The following is a 16,517-nucleotide window of genomic DNA, read 5'->3' on the forward strand; positions in this document are numbered from 1 at the left end:
AGATACCTAACAATTAATTACACGTTCACACCAATATATCCAAAATCGTCAAATCTATTGATATTTGAAATAATTCATTCACTGGAAATTTTTTGTAACTTTTTATGAGAAATAATAATTGAATATTTCATTCCTTGCACACATTATTAAGAAAAAAACAGGATACCTAACCAATATAGTAAAATCTGAAAATTTTCTGTAATTTTCCACATGAAATAATAATTAAATATTCCAATCCTTGCGTACATTCTTAAAAAAAGAAAAAAGTAAGATACCTAGCAGCTAATTGCAAAAACATGTTCAAGCTAAAATTACTTGCACATCTGTTCGCTTAATCATTTCCGTTACCCAATTTACATTAAACGAGTCTGATCTCCTCTCCACGCACACCCACGATATCTCATTAAATCGTAATTAATCCGCGAGTTTCTTTAATTAGCCGGAGAACGTTACCATCGAAAAGTCGCCGTGACGCATTCTGATAAACAAAAGGCCAGGGATTTAACACGCTTTCGAGTTCCTCTACTTCCGCTACAGATCCGAATTGAAGCCGTGAATCTTTAGTTTCACCGCGAAGCGAACTTCTCTCTACTTGGCCAGTGGAATCCTTCGGGTGAAAAGAATAAATAATAGAGACAAGAGCAAACGAAGGAATTTATCCAGCTTTCACCCTGCCAACCTTCGTTTCCTTTCTCCTGCCAGCTTCTTATCCGGCCATCTTACGCTACCACTGGAAAGATAAGCAGCAGGCCTGTGGCCCCCCGTGCAAATAAAATACACAGAGAAAGAGGCTAGAGAGCCGTCTTGATGCGTGTCTGTGAAACGGAGGGAAGAACGATCATCAGGTAAACCGTTTATTGCCAATTGGACAGCTGTTTTTACGACCGTTCTGACTAGCAAAACTCGGATACGATCGGTAAATCGGATTCTGACTCACGCTCAAGCCGCGGTCGAGGAATTAAGATAAGAATGACTGGTTCAAGACGTTCAACGAGCCAGTGAAATTCATAAAACACCCACTACTACTGAGGTGATCGGTGATCATATGTAAAAGGACGTTGCAGTTCAAGTAGTTTGGATAATTGAATCTTTGTTTACATATTATGCAACGTAGATAGGTCCTTGGGGCTTTAATAAAGTAACGAAACTATTTTTTTGGAATTAACCTGCCTAATGAAGCGGAGTTGTTCTTATCGAAGGATAGTCATTTGCAAGATTTCTAATTGGTCAATTTATTAAAAGGTTCGATTAATACTATATAGAAGGATCGGCTGGGTCAAAATTGACCCATTAGTAATTTTTCATGAAAACGTGAATGTTCGATTTTTACTTGCGTAAAAATTCACTTTTAGAAAGTTGCTAATGGGTCACTTTGACCTGAGTGGTTAGGTATTCTTCCAGTGTTAATACTTAATTTTTCAGTTTCTAATCTTTTCACCTGTTAAGTATGCGTGATTTTTCGGAGAATTTCAGAAAATAATTCAGTGACCCACCGGTGGGTCACATCGTTTAGAAAAACACGAAGTGAAAATTTTACAGATTGATTTCTGTGCCCCATGGTGGGTCACGTTGTCTATTCAAATTTTTTGTCATCCACGTTGGAATGACCCACCGGTGGGTCACGTTGACAGATGAGAGTAACGTTCGATGACCCACCAGTGGGTCACATCGCTTTGAAAAACACGAAGTGAAAATTTTACAAATTGATTTCTGTGCCCCATGATGGGTCACGTTGTCTATTCAATCTTTTTTGTCATCCACGTTGGAATGACCCACCGGTGGGTCACGTTGACAGATGAGAGTAACGTTCGATGACTCACCAGTGGGTCACATCGTTTAGAAAAACACGAAATGAAAATTCCACAGATAGATTTCTGTGTCGAATGTCGACGAACTATGATACGACGTTCGATCTTGAAAATGAGAAATGTATTCGATTGAGAATTCTTCTCATACGTGGCAATGAACTTCTATGGCCTTGATCGTGGAGAAAGAATTCTGGTTTTAACTATGTCGAATCGTAAAAGATTCTGCGTCTTCAAATTTCTTGGGCAAGAAGACAATTACAAGAAACTATTTTAACTAAAATTTCTTTGCAATTATTGCAGTCATTTATCTTCCTACATTTTTACTTTATGCCAACGACAAAGAAACCACGCAAAAATTATATCTATAGAAAGTAAGACCTAAAAAAAAACTGGTTTAATAGAAACTTCTCATTTCTTTTTTTACTGTTATTTTCTTGAATTCGTTGAAAACGCTAAAAATTTGAGTGTACAGTGAATCAACAGCTTCCTAATTTGAATTTAAAATGACGGTTTAAAAAAGACACGAAAGTATTTATGTTAATCTTCTAAAATATTTGTTTGAATAATATTATTGTTTTCCCTGTTTGGTTTTTACTTTCACTCTTCGATTATCATTTTCTTTTCATTTCTATTTTCCTGCAGTTCACTGTTATGATTCAATTTTTATGTAATTTTTATTAAAAAGTTCGAATAATCGTTACGCATTATAACAATTTAACGCTGATATTTCGTTTCAGCAATTTCAGAACACCGGAATCGATGCTTCGCGAGTCGTATTTTTATTTTCGACACGACCAAGCAAGGAAGTGTATTTTAGTCACGTGCAGCACGTATGCGAGCAGAACACCATAAATTTCTCGTCAAACGTTCACCAACTTCAAAAAAATTCCCTTTCATTATGGAAGTTATCAAGTTGATAATAACTTTCTGATAATCGAGTTTCTTCATTTTCCCAACATCGACAGAAAAGATAAACAGATTGCAAGTATCTCGAATGGAACGAAATCAAAATCCCTCCACTTACATGAAACAATCACTTTTAATTCAGATTGAAATTGAAATTCGATAAAAATAAAAACAGAAAACCATTATCGTTTAAATAATGATTTCATTGGCGAAAAAATAAAAAATTCACAATTTGAAGGAAATAAAAAAAAAAATTAGGACCTCAAATAGCATCCGTGATATACAAACTTTTGTTTCAATCTCAAAATGAGTTCTGGTACTTTTAAAATGGTAATACTAGGGTGATACTTATATTTTACAAGTTGAAAGGAAAATGTTTCGAGACTAAAAGAGATATGATTGAAAGAAATAATGACTCTTAAGTCATATTTCGTTATTCTGTGATATCTATTCCCATAAAATGTGACAAAATAGGAAGGTAACTTTAAAAGGAATTTTTTTTCTATAACAAACGTGGAAGAAACGAGACGAGGAATCGCAAAGCGAATTTAAATCGTGCAAATGACTTTTGCTTTCAAACGATCGCTTAAAGAATCCTTTACTATTTTAAACGCGGCGCTAGCGCGACAGAATTAAATCTCTCGAGTGTTCTTCTTTGCCCTATTTCGGTCCAATTGCGAGAAATAAAGCGACAAAGCGAACGAACGTGCCACGTATTGTGACGAAATAGTGCCATCGTGAGAAGTAATCAAGAAAACTTCACGATATGTAACAACACCAAGTTTAAACTACTTTAGCAGTCAATTTCCAAGTTCTTAATGAGAAATTTCAATTTGAATACTGAGAATACACGTACACGGTGTCTTTGAATTTTCCGGCTAAATTTCATTAACACATTTTATGAAGCACAAAAATATAGAACGAAAATAAGAGGCGAACAATGTTATTGAGAGTTATTAATAAAAAACATGGAACAGTGATAGAAACGATATTTCGATTTTAGTATCATTTAAAGAAAGAAACTCAAATGGTAATGAAGGAAATTTTTCAAATTTGTATCGACAGAATTGGCTCAATTTTTAAATGAAAAATTGCTAAGAATTTATTTCCACCAAATGATCGAAATGATAGATTTGGAAAAGAAACTGAAACGAAAGGTGAGAAGGTGGATATTTTTCACGAAAATAAATCACACAAAATTTAAAAAAAAAATTCACTATCGTAGGACTTAGTAACTTAAAAAAATAATAAAGCACTACGGCTATTTCGATTAGTTCGTCATTTTCGTGTTCATTTTTCATCACACTAAAACACAGTCCAATGTCAATTTTTCTGTATTTTATATCATATATATATTCTTTCTTATTTCTCTTTGTAAAATATATCGACTCTATTCAGCAGAATTCTGGGACACCGAGTGTACAACTCGTTTAGAACGTTTAACGTGGAATCATGTAACGATAATTAGATAATTACCATACAATTGCGCGATATTATTTAATACCATTCATTGGGTAATTAAATAATACAAGATTAGAGATGGTTAGAAAGCAAACATTCATTTAAATACAACTATTTACCATGAATTATCGCTTAATTGCAACTCCGCTTGCAATTGTAATGCAATTAACTCTTTGTGCGGTAAGATAGTCGGAGATAAGGTCGAGAAATAACAAAGAAATTGTAACGTAATATTCATTGTGCTCTTTTGTGAAAGGGTTACGACAGTAGAAATAAGTCTGTCAATTTGTTGAAGAATACACGAAGATTATCAAATTAAAATGCACGATGTATCGAAAACAGCTGTGAATAATCGACTCCAGTGACGTCTTTATGAATCATTTGTTGCGTAACGTGATTTACTACTTAACCATGGTTTTAATTACTTTAATTCAACGATAAGTATCTCGCAGATCAAATTATCTTCCTCGATTCACTTTCTTCTAAACGAAGTATCGCGTTCAAAAATACTGAAGAATAATTCAAATTTGCAGTGCATTGTTCGTGTTATTTTTAATTAGTGTTCGTCTCAGAAATGGTGAATACTTGTATGTGAAAAGTTTGACTATGTATTTATTACTTGTAAACGAAGTACTGCATTAAAAAATACTGAAGAGTAATTCAAATTTGCGATGCATTGTTATTTTCACACAGAAGGTGTTCATGTTAATTTTAATTAGGATTTTAATATGAGAAAAATTTACTGTCTGATAAAGAGAATGTAACTCTTTATTTAAAAAGTTAATAATCACCTTGATAATTAAAAACTGCTATGTAAAAAAATAGTTAAAATTTTACTCTTCAATTTCTTCCATATGCTTGCCATTAATGAGAACAACGTTAGTAATAGCATGAACATCTTGCAGAAATGATATATTTAATCTACTAATTAAACTAAGCACAATAAATACAAAAATCTATCTACAAATGGGAAACTTTAACTATTTATTGTGTTACCTTTCTAGTAAAAAAAGAAATGTAATTCTTAATTTAAAAGTTAATAATCATCTTCAAAATTAAAATTAAAATATTCCATACCTCTGTCATGAATAACAGTGTGAACATCTTGCACACGTGATACATTTATTGCATAATAAATAGAAAAATGTCCATGCACAAACAAGGAGAATTGCTAATCGTTGAATCCATCAAACCTAAGCAAAGATTCGAACTGGAAGCTCGGTGAGAAAACAGAGCATGCTAATCAGCGGTGCGAAAAAGACAAAAGCAATCATCCGGTGGCCGTGTCTAAAGGTGTGACACTAAGTGTGACTCATTATTTAACGAAAGTATTAGAAACAGATTTGTCGAAAATACCATTTAAGACGCAAAACACTCTCCGAAATTAATTCCAAGTGAGAATGAACGTGACACATGGGAAGCACGAATGAACGAACGGCTTAGTCGAGAAAATTTTCAAGAGAAACGCTGTCTATGCGATGCGTTTAATGAATCGAATTAGTGACGATGAACGAGAATGAAGAAAAAAAAAAAAAAAGAAAAAAATCGAGGCAAGAAAGAGAGCGAACCCGCATATTTGACAGAATTATGTCGCTAAGCGCTCCTTTGTGCTCGCTCGAGGCTAATTTATCGGTATTGGAAAATGAAGAGAGGAATGGAAATAAAAAGCGTCGAGCACTATCGATGCATCTGCTTCAGGAGTGCTGATCGACGTTATTTTTGAACAATCTTCGTGAAGACAGTATTGCGAACATTAACAGTGTCGTATTTTCAATTGAACTTTGTGTAAAGACGAAATTAATGCAAATTTTAAATCAACTTTTTCTTATCAATTCAAGATATTCCTCTGAAGCAACTTTACGTCAGTCGATATGCAACTGATGCAACTTCATATCGACCAACACGAAACACCGCAAATATTAGCAAATTAATTCTCGCACAGCTAATATTCCAATCGAGGAAAATCAGCACGAAATAGCGTCCACACAAGCAACGTGACAATAGACTATTAATAAAGTATTGATCTCGATACATAGGAGCTACGCAAAACAACCAACAGACGCAAAGAATATTGATAAAAAATTGTCATACAAACTCGACAAAGCTGATAATAGTACTCCTCGAATTAACAAAACAAAAGAAAAACCAAGGAAAAGATAACACTTTCAAAAAATTCCCAAGCAAGAAAGCATCCAAAAAAAAAAAAAAAAGAAACTCAACCAACAGATCCATATGTTTCACTACACAAATTAAACAATGGTGAACAGAACGTATCACAATTCTCCAACTACAACTACAACCCATAAACCGAGGATTCTCTCGTTTACCGGCACCGTGGCACGAAACAAGGATTGACACGTTGGCCCATCCCCCATACATATCCTATCAGGTTCTATTTTCATCGATGATCGATGACGAACAATGTACAACATCACGAGCAAAACAACAAGGAGCATCGAACGCTGGGAATCACCTTTCGCACAGGACATCGATACGTGTTGCCGGACAGGTCGGAGTATCTCATTGTCGAGGACTCCCTTCTAGCGCAGGACACACGATAGTCGTCCTCCTCCTCGTCCACGTTGATCCTTCGTTCCTTCTCCATAGCGTCGACCAGACCTCTGTTATTCTCCATGATCAATCTCAAACGATTCTTCTCGGTCTTCACGGTCTTCTGATTCGGTTGCATCGCTCGTGGCAGAGGTATCATCGAACAACCACGAGTTGTTCTCACTTCGATCTCGTTCGTCTTCGACGGCGAGGCCTCTCTCGTACCACCAGACGCTGTCTGTTTCAACCTCTGCTGCTCCCTGTTTTCACCCGGCATAATTCCTCTCTTCTTGACAATCTCCGGTGGTGGTAACACGCGTGAGAGATCAGCTGTGGTCAGTTTAATCGAACGGAGAGAGAGAGAGAGAGAGAAGGAGAGACAGGGAGAGAAAGGTGACAAACGAGAGGTTAATCACGCGTCGCGACGCCCCGGTATCCTCTAGCCGACACGACGTCCACGCACACCATCAGAAGGTTTCTCTTCTCCGGGTTCCGACCCTTCTTCTTCATCCACCGAGGGGCAGCAGCTTCATCGTGCTCCATCGGGCGTCGAGTGCGTCGGCACGCATGCGTCGAAGCAAAGATTTTCAAAATGTCCCTCTGGCATTTCAACAGCCCTGTCCCCGGCTGCGCGGCGGGTGAGCCTCCTCGATGCCGGTTCGTGGGCGCTCCTTTTTTTTTCACCCCGCGGCTCTGTTAATTATTTTTTCCCCGTGCTCGTTGTTGTTCTTCAGCCGACGACGAGAGCTTTTCTTTCCTTTTTTTCCTCTTTCTCTCTCTCTCTCTCTCGTGTACTTGTTGCTTGGCTGCTTGTGTTTGCCACCGGTGCTGCTGCTGCGTTTCGTTGCTCGGAAAAGGCGGCGAGACACGGTCCTACGCGGCTTAATTGGTACGCTGACCTTTCGAGAATTTGTGGAATGTGTCGTCGACACGAGGAACTATTTTTTCTTCGCACACCACGGTGGGCTGCTACCGTTTTTGGACAGAGGAATATAGGCTTACACGATTTTGCGGTGATCGCGTTTATGCGGTCACGAGATCATGGTACTCGAGTCAGGAATTTTGTCGTTGCTCGTTAGAGCGCAGGATAGTATTTAGAGGAACTTCTTTTTTTTTTTTATAATTTACTAGGAGATTATTATTAGGTGTAACTTTTATCACAAAATTTTCTCGTGGGAATTGTTCTTACTTTGTTAAGGAAGGAACGATTTTCTCGTATACTTAATTTCATATGCTACTTTTTGATATAGCGCGTTGTTACGTAATTTTGGAGCTGATTCAGGAAGAATGCTTCTTTTGTTCGCGAATCTTTGGAAATTTCGTCCTTTTCACGGTGAGCTTTCTTCGTGACACAGTCGATGCTTTGGCATTACAGGTTCCATTTATAGTTGTACGCTGCCACTCGTTTACGGCCCACGTTTTACCATTCGTTTCGCAAATCGACCGGACGCGCCTTTTGCGGCGGAGCGATAAAGACGAAAAATCTGTTTTATTCCTCCTTCTGGTTTCCTTCGAACAGACAATATCGAACTCCCGAATGTCTCGTTCGATCTTGTCCTTTATCCAAAACGCTTAATTCCAAAATAAATTGGTCGAAAAATACAAGAGAGATACAATTCTCAATTCGAACAGACCACCACCACGTCTTCTCTTCTTCCAAGCTATTTCCCTAGAAAATCTCTCCTTTACCGACAGGCACTCGTTAACGAGAGGCGAGGGGAAGGAAAAAGATTCCCTTTCAATTCCCACCGTGGAAAAACGCACCACTTGAAAATTCCTCTATTCACGATCTCTAGATGGAGAAACACGCGACATATAAACGCGGGCGAACGCGAACAATCGCTACTAACTCTCACAGCACCGTCGCGATCGATTCGTTATTTTCTCGCACGAACGAGATCATAAGGAGACCGAAGGCGGAGGGTCCGTGGTTCAAAGGGCCGGACCCGTCGACGAAACAGCCGAGATAACGAGATCGAGCGTAGTCGCACATGCGTTTCCCCATAACGCGTGAAACTCGTCGAGAAATAAATCGTAAGGGGAGGAGGTCTCCTCCGTCCGTTCTCGATGGACGACTGACTTGGCTTCTTGCTTCGTAAAACTATAACACACCGGTGTGGTTCACAATTGATTCACTGTTCCATGTCGATAAAATGTTCCTCTTCGTATCTCACACACGGTTGATGCTCGTACTTTCTTACTTCTTCATTCTGTGTAGCAGGTACACGTTCTTTTTTCCTTCTTATAAACCGTGTGTTTCTACGACGCGCGATGCGTGAAAACGAAGTAACCGCCGCGCGCGGATTTCAGAGAGAGAGAGAGAGAGAGAGACGTTAACGAGGAGAAAACGATAAAACCGGAAGGTCGTCAGATAACGAGGGCTTCGACGACGGACGCACAGAGAGAGGAGAGCACGAACCGCGTTCGGTACCACGTAGTGTTGGTAGCTGAAATAAACTGGCGTAGGTTAGGGGATCGAAGAACAGCTGGGCTCGGCCTGGCTGCTGTACGCCATCACTGACTCACTCAATGCCTTCCCTCTCTCACCGGCCCGCTCCTTTGTACCCTACCTCTCTCGCTCTTATCGCGCTCCGTCTTTATCTATCTCTCTTTTTATCCTGTTTTCTCTCTATTCTCCCTCCCTCGCCTGGTGCCTACTCCGTGGATCTACAGCTGTCCTTCTCCTGCCCGTGCATTTCGATAAATTGCATTTTCTCTTTCTACGCTAATGCCACTCGGTCTTTCTCCCGTCGCTTATAAATGAAATTGTCGCCCTTTTCCCGTCACGTTTGTCCCTTTTGTTGCCACGATTTTATTTTCTTTCTTTCCACCGTACGACCCTTCCTCTTTCGTTTCTTTGATTTCTTTTGGAGTTGATAGCTTTCATTTTTTCTTCACCTTTATTACACGCTTTGACGAAAGTAAAATGAAGTGTAGGTTGTTTGCTTTCGAACGTGTGTAATTGTTTTAAGGTGAAGTGGGTTCTTGCTTTTTAATTTCGAGGTAGAAAATTACGTCACACGACATTTCACCGTCTTCGTTACACCAGCGAGGCAGAGATTGCCGGTTTGCGTTTCACCCGTGCCGAGCCTGCTCTCCTTCTTTCTCTGCTTACACCGTTCGAAGCAATTAAAGGATTACTCACGCTGTAATAACTGCGACTCTTGATATTACCGTGCAAATTGAACGCTGGGCAAAAATGTGTAATAAAATGTACAGTACTGTTATCGCTGTAAATGTTTGTAATTAATTGTGCAAGACTTGTTCATTATTTCTTTGTTATTCATATTTATCTCTTAATTGTGCATTTTTCTTCGTTGGATAATTTCATTTATTACCTAAATAACTGCTAAATTATTTTTTCTTCTTAGGAAGGATTTTGAATAAAATTTTCGATCTTCTTCTACGAACGAAATTACGCTTTTATTCATTGGTACACTGATACAAGGTTACTTCTATTCTCTCGTCCACGGTTTCTGACGAAGCTGATTTTTCTCTATTTTTCGTACGAATTTTTTCCTTCGTCTCGCTATACTTTTCTTTACAGCGAAGCAATTTTATCAGGTTTATTCGAGTATCTTATCTAGTACACCTAATCAGATGCTTCTTCTTTTCGTAATAGACCAGCTCCGAGACGTTGCTTGATTAGAAAACGGATTGGCGCCTACTGTGTATCGATCTGAAAGGTGAAAGAGAACTGCGACGAGGCTGTTTTTTAATATTATTCCTTATCGTTGCACTTGCCTGGGCTATCAAGCACTTCGGAATGTACTCTGCTTCCTTTTTAGATAAAAAACGGGGTTCACTTTTATCAGTGGTTTCGCGACTTTAACGCCAGTTTATCTCGATTACGCATTTTTCGCGGTATTTCAGAGAGTGATAGTACTCAGAGGAAATATCAAACGCGTAATCTTAAGTTCAAGATTTAGCTATATTTTTACATTTATCGTCGAATTATTTTACCTTTTTTTTTTTTAACGAAATGTCGTTTCTTATGAAAATTACGATATCGAGAAAAATACTGAAATGCAGGTATTAAATTAATGGAAAAATTATAAAGTTTTTTGGAGCGCGTACTTTGCAAGATCTATAATGCTTGTATCGATACACAATTAACATAATTTCAATAGTAGAAAATGACTGACGTGACCTTCATAATGTAAAATATCAAATTAGAACCCAACTCTATTTTTTTCAAAATTAATTTATGTACACCATCTTACTACTCTTCCCTTATTTTATCAGAAACATAAAGATTTGTTTACATGACTGATCTTTTTTTCTGCTGTAAAATTACAATACAGGATTTAGGTCAGTCAGACTTTAAGGTACAAAACTACACACCAAAGTGTTAAAATAAAAAAAAAATACCAAAAATATAATGCCTCTTAAATCTAACCAGATTCTGTTACTGTTATCACAAGAAAAAAAATTATAATCAACCCCAAATATACAATATCTATTTGCACTATCCATAAATCCTCTCGAAAAGAAAAAAGGAGTGGAAAAAATGACGAAGTAACCAATAGCTAATAATTTCTTGGAAGTTTCGAAGAGGACTCGAAACCTTCTATTAATCCCAGCATCGAAGGCCTTCAGAGCAGAGGAAATATGGGAAAAAATCGAGGCACGATTCCCCATGGCGTGATACACTTGAGCCATTTCGTAGGACAGAAGAAACTCTGATCAATAACATCACCCCAAAAGAGAGGCGGCAGCCCCTCTGCAACGACTCCCCCATGATGGTGGGCGCATGCTCACGAATTAAACGCTATCCCTTCTTGCGATTTCACCGTGCTCCCTTCCTTCTCCACTTCGCAACAAGAGGGCAGATGACAGGACGAAAAATAAATATGCGGAAACGCACACGCAAAGGGACGCTGTGCTTGTGCCTGACGTTCATTGATGCTAATGAACTGACCTTGATCGTGAAAAATATTCCCGCTGGCTGTAGAAAAATCTCTTTGACGATTTCGATTTCGCCGATAGCTATCATATGCACCGAATGTTTTCCTTCGTTTTCACTAAAAATACAGACGTCAGTTGTTGTTTTTTCTTTTAATATTGAAATAACTTCTTTTTATAAATATTCTATAATATCACGATGGTACGGTTAATGAATAGAGCAGAATACTTTAGCAGCAATGAAACTTATCATTTGAGGGCTATCACGAAATGAGTAGCAAGCCTGCTTGAAATAAGATAAACGGCGGCTAGCCTAATCTGAGCGTCACGCGAGCTTTTCTTGACTGATTTTATTCTTGACATAAAGCCAGTTCACAGGTCACTGACATAAAACGACTTATCTATAGTACGAAAAGGTAAAAAAAGAAAAGGTGCACCAAGTAATCACTTAATTAAGACGTCTCATCTAATTGTCGTTGAAAACACTTTTCAAAATTTAATATATATTTTTATTTCCTTTTTCCTCGGTTGATCATACTCTGTTTAACCCTCAGTAGGTAATCTGGGTCATTAGTAACCCAAGTGAAATTTCACTCTTGTATTTCTTCGAAACGAATTTTTATTTTTATTGAAAAAAGTTCAATCATTCGACTTAACGAACAGTTATATAACGAAGAAGAGTCATTTAGCGAATAGAGTATCACGTTGCTTCAATTTTAATTCGTTCTCAACCCTCCGTGGTCAATTTGGGTCAATAATGACCCAAGTGAAATTTCACTCTTGTATTTCTTCGAAACGAATGTTTATTTTTATTGAGAAAAGTTTTAACCATCCGACTTAACGAACAATTGTACAATGTAGTAGAGACTTCGATGAGCACCCCAGAATTTTGTCCACAGTGTTAGAAATTTACGCGGAAACATTGGCCTACTATACAGAGATCAATCATCGAATGGTTCAAGCGTTATTATTAACGGACGTGTATCGATTTTACGTTAGTCTAAAAGTACGGATCATCAACGATGCTAAGTTGCAAATTACAGTGGGACAGTTTAGCGCGGATGCTGCGCATTACCTTGTTCGCCACTTCAGCATATCACCGTCATTAATGCGCCACACGGCATGCGCATCACTTAGTATAAGCACATTAGTGCGCTAGTGACGAGGGAATTTTCAACGGAATCTATAAAATAACCACGAAGAAAGAAGTACCGACGCGAAAACACACTCGACCCGAGCACTTTAATTTAAAAACCGCGCCATCGAGGGGTAATTTGCTGGAAAATTATAAATTATATGTTGTTGCTATTTTTCCTCTCTCTCTATCTTTCTAACGAGCACGCGTTTCCCACGGCTCTTCATTACTTTATGCGAGATAAATTTCGAAAAGTGGAAAATCTAGGTGTACGTATTTTTTTTCCTTTTTTAAAAAAAAGAATGTACAAAACGATGCCTGGGATGAAATTTAAAATAATATAAACAGTTTTTTTTAAATAAAGTTAAATTAAAATAAATTACTTTTTTTAAATAAATTGAAATTAAAATAGTTTCTTTTAATAAATAAAATGGTTTTTTTTTTTTTTTTTGGTTGGAAGGTAAAATATTTCTTTCTTCAGGAGGATATTAGAAGGAACTGATGTTTCTCGTTAGCTATTCCGTATGTGAAATGCCTATTTGCCCAGTAAGCTACTTTTCATGTGGGCTCGTTCTGATCAAAAGGAAATATTGAACCAGCTTACCTGTAGGGCTATTGGACGATGGCTTCGATTTCTCCAAGTCAAGAGGCGACTGGTCAATTCACCCGCTCGTATGCCTTCTGTAGAGTCCAAGTTCTGGCAGAATCTCTGTCGAAATCGGAAATTGCTGTAAAACAAATGGGTTCGTTAAATTATGTATTATTCTTCAGAGAACGAAAGAGGTTCCGGGAGAAGTTGCTGGATATGTGATACCGTATAGAAATATTACCCTAAAGTGTAATATTATGAAAAATGGGTCGAGATTATAATTGTACATTTAATATAAAAACTAGAAAATTTCATTAAATTGTTTACTTAACAACTTCTATGTAGAGTATAATGAACAAATTCATAGATAAGTTATGTTATTATTTTTTGATGAAAAATGTATAAAAATATATAAAATGGAATGTTTTTATTTATTGTCAATTCTTACAGTTCTGCAAGTTTCTATTGAATTTAACATTCTCAATTATATATTTCCTCTAATTTTATCATACACAGATAATATAATAGATAATTTTAACCAGAAAATTTTGCATTTATTTGCATAAGCTCCAGAACAACTATAACTACATTTCCATCTGCTAAAATTAATTAGAAAAAGAAAAACTGAACTTGAAATTGACCAACAAAAATTTCACATTTATTTCCATAAGTTCAAGAATAACAATAACTATATACATTTTCATCTGCTAAAATTAATTTGAAAAACAAATGATTTTGAATTCAAACAAGAAAATTTTAGACCTATTTTTATAATTTTCAGAATAGCTGCATTTGCAACTGTTAAAATTAATTTTAAAAAAATGAATCATCTACCCAATAATATAACACATCTTGTAAATACTCATTCTACTAACAAATGTATTTTAACTTTATTAATAAACGAAGTTATGTGCTTAATGGCGTATGCAACGCTATTAAATAATCTTACAAAAAACAGGCGCCACCGGTAGATCAACAACAAGTTATTATATCATAAGAAGCGTTGCACAAAAAAAAAAAGAAACACATAAATTTTTCATACGACTTGATAATTACGTAAAGTGAAATACCTCTCGCGTGTATCGGGCGTTTAATTGAAACCAGGGTTAATTGAATCGATTAAATTTCAACGACTGTGTAATCGTAACATTCCATTAATGTTACGTAACGGGTAAACACAGATTTCTGGGGTTCTGGATCTCTCGTTGGTTAAAATGTTTGCTGGTGATACTCGGAGAAATGGCGCGACGTGATCGCGGTAATTGCACGCATTAAAAGACCCGCTTCTGACACAGTGAATGCAACTTTGAAGTGCATGCGGAAGTATCTTCAAAGGCACCGTTTAATGCTGTACTCACTTGTATTCAGCCAAGGGATTCTGTCCCGCCTCTGTTTTTCGACTTTTCTCGCACTGTTGTATCACGTTGTCTGCTAGGTGTTTTCCTGAAACCACACAATTTCACAAAATGATTGCGGGTATGTTTTCCAATTCGATAAAAAATTTGCAATGATTTCAGAGCTCTGAGACATTTTCAAACTCGAGTGAAAATTTGCAATATTTCTAAAGATCTGAGTAATTTTCAAACTCGAGTGAAAATTCGCAATAATTCCAAAGGTCTGAGAAATTCTCAAACTCGAATGAAAATTTGCAATATTTCCAGAGGTCTGAGTAATTTTGAAACTCGAGTGAAAATTTGCAATATTTACAAAGGTCTGATAAATTCTCAAACTAGAGTGAAAATTTGCAATATTTACAAAGGTCTGAGAAATTCTCAAACTAGAGTGAAAATTTGCAATATTTCCAGAGGTCTGAGTAATTTTGAAACTCGAGTGAAAATTCGCAATATCTACAAAGGTCTGAGAAATTTTCAATCAAGTTTGAAAATTTGCAAGTTTTTTTGACACAATGAAAATTACTTTCGTTTTATCACCTAATCCTCAATTTTTATTTTCTCACAACAAAAGATTCAAATGATATAAAGTACTTTCCAATTCACGAATAAAATAAAATTAAAAAGACAAACGATCGAAACTCTTCCAAAAGAGAGAAAGTTCTCCCGCAAAAGAGTAACGCAATACCGAAAGGAATTTTCTTTCCTTTATTCTATCTAATATTATATCCATCAAAATTGTATCATCTTTTATTTACCTGAATTCTTTCTCGCAATATAAACTACGAATCGTTGCTCGACCTAACTACACAAACTAACATCACACACGAAGTGAACAAGACCAAAAAATGATCAAACATTCTCCCTAATTACTGTAACATCCTATTCAGAACTCCACTTCGATATTCATATACATAATAAAATTCTATATTTTACCGGCGCAAAAACTTTCACATTTCCTACTTAATTTTTTTAAACGCGGAACTTTCAGGCTGCGTCGTAAAACGCGGAACTTTCAGGCTGCGTCGTAAAACGCGCGCACTTTTTGCCGCGAAACTGCGTTTCAATGTTTTTCCTACACGTTTTAAATACGATAACGAAAACATTGAACAAAAAAAAAAAGAAAATCGAACAAAAAGAAAAGAAACGAGAGAGAGAGAGAGAGAGAAAAAAATGGAAGGATATTCCCTGTTTGGTTATCCGATGTTTTTTCAACGCAACGCAATGCCCGTGAGCACTCCAAAGTTTCGTCGAGTGCACTCGTTCTGCAAGCGGCCGTTGCTTTTCCTTTTTATCTATCAGCGCGCTTCCACGAAAAATAACCAAATTCCCGGCGCGGGGGATAAGGTAAACCGTCAGAAGACGGTGAACAGAAAAGCGCAGTCGGTCGTGACGCAAGTGGTGAGAACTAAAAAACGGCGAAGGGTGCAACACTCTCCCTCTCGCATGGACGTTTCACGACTCTGGCTCTAGCTCTGGGAACCCCGGATACGCGCGCGCAGTTACGAAGCCCAGGCTTTCCGGCGAAAAAAGAAAAAAAAAGAACTTAATTCTAAAAAATTATTTATGTTTCGCTTATATTTTATTCATGTTTCCCGCGTCGCGGTAATAGCAATTTCTGCGGGAAAATTTATATCCTATGAAGTAATTCGGATAGCAGCTAGTTTACGTACCGGATGAAACATTAACCCTTCGTAACGTCACGTGACTTGGAAATTACGTATCATGTATCTACATTTCATAAATTTCATATTGCTTTGTTAGATATTATT

The 16,517-nt window shown here is 37.1% G+C and overlaps 1 protein-coding gene across 1 annotated transcript in view; it reads right to left on the reverse strand.

Moving 5' to 3' along the window:
- The window catches only part of LOC108572805, a 50,809-nt gene that overhangs the window by 20,133 nt on the left and 14,159 nt on the right, over positions 1-16,517 (reverse strand). Inside the window, 2 exon segments of the mRNA XM_017935113.1 lie at positions 13,370-13,493; positions 14,713-14,797. Coding sequence (XP_017790602.1) covers positions 13,370-13,493; positions 14,713-14,797 — 209 coding nt within the window.

This window comes from Habropoda laboriosa, unplaced genomic scaffold (assembly GCF_001263275.1).
Source record: "Habropoda laboriosa isolate 0110345459 unplaced genomic scaffold, ASM126327v1 scaffold22, whole genome shotgun sequence".
Taxonomy (NCBI): Eukaryota; Metazoa; Arthropoda; class Insecta; order Hymenoptera; family Apidae; genus Habropoda; species Habropoda laboriosa.